General features: G+C 44.0%; 1 protein-coding gene across 3 annotated transcripts in view; it reads right to left on the reverse strand.

Moving 5' to 3' along the window:
• WDR59 (WD repeat domain 59) overlaps positions 1-9,398 on the reverse strand; it is a 47,747-nt gene extending 38,349 nt beyond the window's left edge. For 2 of the 3 annotated variants that reach the window (XM_057415185.1, XM_057415183.1), the window contains exons 1-4: positions 7,582-8,191; positions 5,551-5,686; positions 1,769-1,854; positions 982-1,062 (exon numbers count right to left, since the gene is read on the reverse strand). In XM_057415185.1, the coding sequence (XP_057271168.1) occupies positions 982-1,062; positions 1,769-1,854; positions 5,551-5,686; positions 7,582-7,622 (344 nt within the window). In that variant the 5' untranslated portion in view covers positions 7,623-8,191. Of the gene's footprint in view, positions 1-981; positions 1,063-1,768; positions 1,855-5,550; positions 5,687-7,581; positions 8,192-9,017 lie in introns of those variants that run through there. The other variant, XM_057415184.1, reaches the window with a different exon arrangement.
• Positions 9,399-9,703: the final 305 nt, after the last annotated feature.

Here is a 9,703-nt window from a genome sequence, read left to right on the forward strand (position 1 = left end):
AGGCCTTACCAGCACAGGTGGGTTGTAGAAGCTAGTCAGAGACTGCCGAAGCAAGCATTTACGGTCAAGTGATACAGGCAGACACAAACCTTCAGAGAGCTCTATTTTTCACTTGGCACTAAGATAGTATCACAGGAAAACACAACCAGCAGTTATTGTCTCTCTATGTCTTTTAATTACACATTAATAATATATTGCCATTCTCAAGAACGATTTAACCAAGGATCTAAGAGCTTCATAGGAGCTAAACAAGCCTCAGGATAGCATGGTGCAGTGGGGTTATATAATTATCTTCCTATTACAACTGAGCAAGGCAGGCAGAGAGGAACCAAGTGACTTGCTGGCGGTCATAAAGAGCTGCTGTACAGTCAGACAAAGTACCCAGCAGCCTCAGTGCCACCTCCTTGCTTCTCAGGTGTAAAATATGTAATTCTAATATTGATGGGTTTGGAATATATTGTTGGAGATACCCCTTAACCTGAAATTGCCCACTTAAGAAATTTCACAGTAGAAAGCACCAGGAATCAAAGGAAAGCACAAACAGGAAAATGTTTGCAAATACCACTACCGATCTTCTCACCACTGAGGGAGACCTAGCAACAAGCAGTGAATTTAGTGTAAAATGCTGCAGGATCTTGAAGTAGTGTTCATTCACTCAGCTAGAAACCCCAACAGATTGAGGAACACCCTCAGTCTCCAGGAAAAGCTCCCAAAGAAAGATATGAAGTGGGTAGGGAATGAAGCCAGTTGATATTTTTTCAACAGAGGAGCATGATTGAGTACCAGTCTGCTGCCCTTCACTGACTCTGGTTTGAAAAAAGAGGAAGAGAAGTCACCTTTCAGGTTATGGGATGTAGACAAAGCCCCTGCAAGCACAGCTGAAGAGCAGCACCCTTTAGTGCGTGCTTTGCCCTGCCAGCTGCTACTTATAGAAAGGAGTGCAATGATTCCCCCGCAGTGCAGGAACATACGGATTCTTACTTGATGTCCCAGATGTAGATGTATGTGTCAACAGAACTGGTGACTAGCAGGTCTGGCTCAAACACTGCCCAGTCCAGGTCACTGCAAATGCAAAATCATAGCAGGTCAGCAAAGGCAAGCACACAGAGTTTGCATCAACTTCTCACAAACCCCCAGTACATTTCTCTGACAACTTCATTGCCACTCCATAAGATCTACTGAAATTTTCTAAGTAAAAAGATCTTAATAATTTCTCTAAGTAAATTCCACGAAGTAATGAAATGCTTCTAAGTGAAACATCCGTGAAACATGCCCCTGACCCTGAACCTTACAGCAATTATGCTTGCTCTCTTCCTTATCATTATTATTATTATTGCTGGTAGCAGTAGAGGTTTTGTGTTATACCTTAGTTACTGGACTGTTCTTATCTCAACCTGTGGGATTTACATTCTTTCGATTCTCCTCCCCATCCCTCCAGGAATGGATGGGAACAAATCAGGGGGAGTGAGAGAGCAGCTGCGTGGTTCTGAGTTGCCAGCTGGGCTTAAACCACCAAACAAGGACAGCGGCCTAAGGCAATGACACTGGAGCTATCAAAGGCTAAGCTGATATACTGGAGGCAGCCATGAGAGGGTGAGCTGCTTCACAGGTGATACTGCCTCCAAATGGGAAGGCAGTTCAGTCCAGAAAGGCAAAAACAGGCTCACAGCAGAGCCTGAACAGGGTGAAGACCAAAACACTCAGCTTCTGTGAAATGGTGCATCATTTTCCACCCAGCAGTCTGCAGCATAGCTTGTGTGTTCCTCACCTGATGACACGTGTGTGTCCCTGCAGTGATGTGCAAACTTCACCGTTCCCTTCCTTCCACTTATACAGGTCAACACGCTGATTGCTCTGAAATTAAACGGTAGAAAGGAGATAGTCAAAGAAGGTAGGAAGCTGTTAGAACCAGGTTCACTTCACTTTGAATGACTTCAGTTACCAATGAGTCACACCATGATTAGCAATGTCCTTGCTCAAAGCAAAAGAGCAAAGATGAAACTACAGGCTTCAAGGTCTCCCAAAAGCTTTAATTACTTAAAGTTGGAGATAAACAAGAATGGGGGGGGAAATCACAGTGCAAAATATTTCCATGAAATGATGTTCTCAGAGCTTTTATTTCCTAACAACACTCTGTAAATGCAGACAAAAGGCATAAAAATTCTCTCTGCAAGAATACCCTACCAGTCTGTCCAGATTGTTTTCAGTGAGGAGGATGATGGATCACAATTGGTCCTCCTCAACATTCTCAATTCCCTTCCGAGATAATGAGGGCCATTGCCAAACACGAACAATACAGTCTAATGGCTTTAAGGTCACTTCCACCACTGCCAGCCCAGGGAAAAAAGCTTTCAAGTGTTTACCACTAACTGCAAACCACAGGAGCAATCCAGATGAATCAATTACAACAATATTTAGGGCTCTCTTACTTATTCCAGGAATAAGTCCTCCCTCAGTGCTGCCACACACAAAAGTTACTTGGAAGTAGCTATTGTGCTTTAAGTTCACACTCTGCCTCAACCAAGGTTCACCTCAGCCCAGGTGGACTCCAATCTTTCTGGGGCAAGAATTTCCTTTTTGGGTGCATACACAGCACCAAGCACAGTGGATTTTAAGCCACAACTGGAAATTCATGTTGATTCTGGAAAAACATAAATAACACAATCTTCATAAGCCCCCTGATCTTCATTAGCCCCTTGTTTTCATATTTACAGGTAGATGAGGGAAAGATAATAGAGAGGATACTTACTTACAGTTTTTGCTGCAGTTTTGTGGTGGTGGTGTTTTATTCTTCTATCCCAAAACTGCTTCTTATTAATTGGAACTTGCAGATAGATAAAACACTACAGCTTTCCCTGAAATGGAATGTTTCCTCCCAACTCAGCAATAATATATAGCATTTCTCTAATAACTCACAAGAGCTTTGAGCAAGGAAAAGTCCTTGCATGTTTCTCATTGACAGAAGGATTTAAGGGGGTACAGTGAAATTACCCAGCAGGATTTATCCAGGACTCCAGAACTGGTGCTACAAGACAAAGGATTACCAGGTCATCAGACTTTTAGTAGTGCATCTCAAATGGAAAGTGTTGTCCCTAGCACCAGGTGTGGTGAAATGACAGATCCCCGCATCAGGTGCATTTTCTAGAATATGTGCTGCTCGTGTAAGTATCAGTGTGCACTTCCAACAGTTTCATCACCCTCTTGTTCAAGCATTTGTGACCACACAAAAGAAGTAACAAGGACTTAGGATTGAAAACAACTGCATTTCTTGAAACAACAGCTTAGGAGTCCTCAGAAACGTGCTCATGCCAAAGGGAAGACACAGCCAAGCACAGCTAGAGGACATGTTTCAGCTCTTCTGGAAAGAAGCTAAAAAAGTAAGTCATTATCCAAACACACGGACAGACTTCCCCTCTGCCTCCACCACTTCCAACTAACAGCACTGCAGACCGGGTGGAACTGTTGGCAGAGAGAACACCCCCTTTTACACTCCCTTTCCATCCTCAAGGATACCCACAGCAGAGGGATAGGACCCTGAAGGCTGTCCACAACATCTGCATGGTATACTTAAACATCTGCATGGTATACTTAAACATATGACAAACTCAACAGCAGACTGATGGGGGAATGATAGTCAGCCTAAGTGCAGAAGTAGCAAATCACATCTTCACAGTGTTGAATCCAAGCTGATTTAGTCTTCCCAATGCACCTTCGCCCCCCGGAGGTATGGCCCTCAAACACATCCACACTGCTTCTAAACCCGATCTGGGACACACAGACATGAGCACATGTTGTAAGCCTGTCTTCCACTTCTAAACAAGACAGGCTAAATTCTAATCCTAGGATGGGGCTGTAACGCAGCAGCACCAAAATTCCAGCCAACTATAGGATGGATGGAAAGGAGGTGTTTCTGACCCAAAAGAGAGAAGCTGCCTGATCTCATCCTTTCCTGGGGTAATGGCTGGACTTGATGATCTTAAAGGTCTTTTCCAACCTAGTTGATTCTACTATCTTAGGTATTCCTCACCTGTTGTATGCCAGCAAGTACATCTAAATGACCAGAGCATCTTAGTAGAGAATCAGAATCACAGAATGGTTTGGGTTGCAAGGGACATTGAGGTCAACCAGTTCCAACCCCCAGCCACAGGTAGGGACACCTTCCACTAGACTAGGTTGCTCTAAGCCCCGTCCAACCTGGACTTGAATACTGCCATCTTCATTTATAAACAGGAGCATCAAGGTTTGATGCCACCTACACCTAGTTTCAGTCTGTAAAGAGAGGGGTTCCTGTGTCTGCTCAGGGCAGCAAAAGACGAGAGTGAGATGGGCACAGCCCTGGTTTACAGCAGGGTCTTGCTCAAATCAGTATTAACCAATCTCTGGATATTGCCTTCAGAGTGTGTTTGAAAAGAAGCTTTCCTGCTCTACTCGTGGCCTGCACAGCACATTTCATTATTTGGTTCTGATTTTCATAGACTGTATGCAGAAGTGGCACTGAAGGGCACCTTTTTGCAAGTTTTACTAACTCTCTACTGAGATGCAGACAGCTGCTGAAGGCACCTTTAAGATACTAGTCAGTACTGCCAGAGCTGGGAGGAGACAGGCTGGGCAATTCAGACAGCAAACAAACAAAGGCTCCTAACTGACAACACTGGTCCATTTTCAAGACTGTCTTTAATCTCAAGTTGTAAGTAAGAGTCAAAAGTTAAGTGACAGTCCAAGTAGCAAAATGAACAAAAATCCCAGGAAACCACGTTCTGCTAAGTATTTTCTCAAGAAAAGTAGCTGAAACCTCTCTATTCCCAACTATTCCAGGACTCTCAGGCTATAAAAGCAGACGCAAAATGGCAGCAAAGGCACCTCACCATGAGAACAGTCTGTGTCTGGCCAGTGCTGGCTGCTGCAGTGCTGTGGTTGATGGCCAAGGCTGCCATTAGCAGAAGCTCAGGGCTCTGAGTGAACAATCTACAAAGCATGATAGACCAAGTAAAGATCAGAGCTAAACGCTGCACTCAAGTCTCACATGGCCACTATTGCTTCTTCAGATCAGTCTATTTTTTTCTCCACACAATGAGTAAGAACTCTTTGCTGGCTCGGTCCCTGCCCATCTGCAAACCTAGATTGCTACAATGGTGAGCCAATATTGATTTGTGCTATTTACAGACTGCCTGGTGCACCACATCCCACCAGGAAGGTGAAAAGAAAACACAGAGTAAGAAATCCTATAAATCTCATAACACAATGGAAGTTAGAAAGAAAGTGCATCCCCTTTTCCTTCCAGAAAAGGACCGTTTGAATGCCAAATTTATTTGGGAAGGTGTATTTATAACAGACAAGCAAGCAAAACTAGATACAACACTGACTGACCAATAACTGAGAGCCATCAAGCCAAATACCTCTCTGACAATAGATCAGAGTGAGGCCTTAATCTTGCAACGTGACTTGCAAAGGCACACCTGTGTGAACTCCACACAGCCTTCCGACCCTGCAGAAGTCCACCCATGAAAGACAGGGGAAGGTAACTTATAGCTCTTAAATGAGGGAACTTACTGAGGCTGCAAAGTAGTATGCATAGCTGTCATGCGGGTTCCACTGCACTGCCCCTATGTCCCACTTGCTCTGTCGCGAGATCTTTCGATGTCCCTCGTTTGGTGCGTCCAGATTGACTATGTAGAGGAAACGGCGGCTGCAAGACACACAGACACAAAGGGGCTATATCACATAGGACTGATCTCAAAACCCCAAGCTCACATGGAGCTCACAGCCTTGTGCCTAGAGCACTGAAGAAGCATTTCACAAGACAGATGAAAAGATGCTTCCTGAGACTGCTACATTTGACCACATACTTCAGAAAGGGCTACACTGAAAAAACTCAGAAAGACACACTGAAATTACACAGGAACTGCAAATGTAATGGGTAGCTCTGACCACAGAAACCCCCAGATAACCAAGATACAAAAGGAAGCACTGAGAAATGGTGCAAGCACATCCAAATATGCTTTGCTGGCCTGAAGCTGCAGCAGCAGAGGCGAGGTGGTGCAGACTGGGAGCACAACTGAATAGCTTCATAGGAGCCAGCTTCATTTTGAAGAGGTTGCTCTGAGCAGGAGTTAAGGAGCCCTGACAAACATCACATGATTCTGTGTGGCTGCATCTTTCCACACCACACTGCTTGTGGGGCTTGGTTCTGCAGACAGTACAAATACACCTGCACAGAGCTAGCTCAGCTGCAGCAGCTTACGAACAGGCATGGACACAACACTGCATGGATCTGGTTACATTACTTACCTGAGCTAACCCTATATGCAGCAGAGATATGTCTGCAGGATGCTAAACCTGAGTTCATACAACCTGCTGGATGTGGCCAATTCCCCACAAAACTAGGAAAGGTATCATTCCTCCCACAGTGTGATTCATCTTACAAGCAAGGTAAAGTGGCCAGAAATAATTGTGAGCCAGCTGAACTCTAATGAAAAACCAGTACCAAAACATATTGAACCATATATAATTAACCACACATCCCTGCACTGCAAGGATACAGCTGCTCTGAGTGCTGTGAATCCTCTTAAGAGAAGGAACATAACATTATTTGCTGCCTTTCCAGGCCAAAGTCCTCAAGGATCCTCCCTACTCCAAAAACCAAAGATGTTCAACCTTCTTAGGCTCTCACACAGCTTTAAAATAAAGGAGGCAAATCTTCAAGGACTGCTGAGCATGCAGGAGAAACTTGGAATGCAGAGGGTGGATGCTGAATTGCAAACAGGCTGTCCCCAACTTGTGTTGGCCTAAATAAGCAAGCTGTGAAACTGGGCAAGTGTAAGGAGGAAGGAGTATCAAGTTAGACCCAAGCCAGCTGCTGAGCTGGTTATTCCTGCACAGGCCTGCTGAGCTAAGGGTTTACATGGAAGAAAGCAGGCCCCTGAATTACACTGATTGAGATCTGTTTCCTCTGTGGCTGACCAAAGGTCAGCTACACCCATGCAATCTGAATTTGAAGTGAATATCCTAATTGGTGTGGTAATTGTGTCATTGACAGTGGGACAGGAATAGCTGTTGGCACTGAAAGGTGGCAGCAGGGCAGGCAATTGCTGAGCTGGTTAAAGGCTTGCCCTGAGGGTGTCTATGTAATGCCAAGCTCTCTCAGAAGCTCTGGCAGCTTGGCACCTACTGCTCTTGTTGAGTATCATCCCCCACTGAACCAGCAGAGGAGCAGGTCAGAGAGCTTGGCTCTCACGCCCCAGTATATCATAAGAATACTTGTGGCAAATTTTGTCTTGAGGAAATTATTTAATCTGTATTTCAAGAAGAAGCCAAACAGTAGTTTATGATGCTCCACCTCCTACAGGTGGATTTGGGAAAGCATATATGAGGAAAGCCAGGACAGTATTTTATTGTGATGTTATTTCTGGCTTTCCACTCTGTATCCCATTGGAAGTGTAACCCAGAATCCTTTTCATCAAGCCATGAACAGAATTCAGCTACACCTTTCTGAAACAATACGTAAGACCTTCACCTGAAGGTTGCCGATTTGGCTTGTGGAAATGGCTGTCATACGATTCTAAAGGGGACTGTCACACTCACCCTGAGAGCACTGCATGCTGTCCCAGGCAATCCACTGACATTGCAGTCGCCTGTTAAAGAGAAATAGAGAACAAAACGAAATTATATCTGTCATGCCAGCTTCTCAGCCAGACACACAGCTTTGGGGAGGAGCTCAGGAAAACCTGCCAGCTCATCATCGAGGTACAAACTGCTCTGGTAAGAGTCAAGGCTGGTACCAGTCAAGGATGGTAGAAGTAACGTTCCCTTAAAGAAGCACAGAAGGGCGATAGGGTGTAGCAGCTGATTTTGGGATGTAGAACAGCATACAGAAAACATCTTTGTTAGAGTAAACTGAAGACAAGACCTGGCAGACCCCATTACAACCACTAAGACCTTGCTCCCTTCTCTCCACTATGGCAATCACAGCTGCAGCCTTTCAATCAGCAATCTCTAATAATCCGTATTAATCAGCCTCTCCTCCCGCTCAGGAGCTTTCTCAGTCTCCCCCTCTTACACTGCAGGGCCAGATTTAATTATGTATGTTCTGGGAGACGGAATGCAATCATTTGTATATGGCTGGTCTCCAAAAATGAGAGATGGCTAAGAAGCATCAGAATGCAATTTGGCATTGCTTGTAAAGAAAGTCAAGAGATAAATGCCATAAGAAAAGACTGCTTGAAGATTGTCTCCCATCTTTTTGTTCAGAATGGAATGGGGTGATCACCTCATTTAATTCCCAAGAGAACAAAGGAAACTTACTTGGAAAGCCAAACAGTTCAGCCTATAAACACAGATATGACTTCAATGCAGTTTTTAGTGTTCACAGTACAAAAATCAGATTATGCCCCATATTCTTCAAACTGACTGCTGTCATCTTCAAAGCTTCCTCTCTGAAGGCTCAGGATGTCCCTGTTGCTGTTCAGGATTCTGCTAAGTACTCTCAGTGTGGATATATCAAGATGTCCCACAGCTACTGCTTATAAAGGAGACAAAATGGCAATCCCATTGGAGTTCCATCAGATGTGACAGGAGAATAACCATCGCAAAAACCTAGTTTTTTCAACCAAGGTTCCATCCCCTAATTCCAAGGACCCAAACTAAGGGAAAAACAGCTTCACGGGCTCATTCTTTGCTAGAGACCAAGAGTCCACATGGCAAAGAGCTTCAAACGCCTGCATAGTTTCAGCACGAGTATGCAGTTAACCCCAGGCTCATACCTATGCCCAGTCAAGCCGATTTTGCTGTTCCAGGAGCGACCTGCCTTCACTGCTTTTTTCTAGGTAACAAATCCAGTCTTCTGGCAAGGTTCTCCTAGTCCTAAAATAATGCTGTAAAGAAGCAGCTGGTTTTAAAATCAGCTTGGTAAAGAAAGAATTCCAGCTTCCTAGATTTCACAGCACCTTGCAAAACAAAGTGGGTTCTTAAAATTTATTTAAAAAAAGGCAAGCAGGAGGAAGAACTTTCCCCAGACACACTTCTGAGGAATTAGAATGAGGATCGCTAAAGCCATTACTGGAAACAGAACTTTCTCACATGATGAAGAGCCACTCAGCTGACATACTCCATGCAGCTGTGGCTATCTTTCCTCAAGACAGAAGACAAACATCAATTTAACGTGATAATTTCATATACAAGTTTATTTTTCCTCCTGTTGGCACCAGGATATCATAAATCCTTACAAATTGTTTTTAATAATGAACATTGGTGAACTGTTTTTCCAAGCACCAAACATCATAAAATGCAATGAACAATTAGAACGAAGTAAAAAGCTTCATGTGTCAGGCTGCTACTCTGGTAGGTCACAAATGAAGTAATTTTATGGCAACAAACAGTTCTTGACAATACTACAGTCTTACCTAAGCAACAGAAAAAAAACAACCAAACAGCTGCCATGTAATGTGCTTGGTTGATTGCTATGTCAGTCTTCACAGCATAAAGTTCCAGAAGCAGGGAACTGAAACTGAACAAACTGACCTGAAAGCAGCTTTTATCCCAAAACATCAGGATAGCTAGAATTGCTGTTTATGAGTAACAATTACATGAATAAGCACAGTAGGAGTACTGCACATTTGAAAATCAGCTCTGAGCCCACAGCCCAGCCAGCATCTCCTTAAGACTTCAAATGTCACTTAATTTCTGCTAAGCCAGGAAAAACACCCTT

Source organism: Pezoporus wallicus, unplaced genomic scaffold (genome assembly GCF_028554395.1).
Source record: "Pezoporus wallicus isolate ANWC-B61680 ecotype Strahan unplaced genomic scaffold, APGP_CSIRO_Pwel_v1 contig_7896, whole genome shotgun sequence".
NCBI classification, from domain to species: domain Eukaryota; kingdom Metazoa; phylum Chordata; class Aves; order Psittaciformes; family Psittacidae; genus Pezoporus; species Pezoporus wallicus.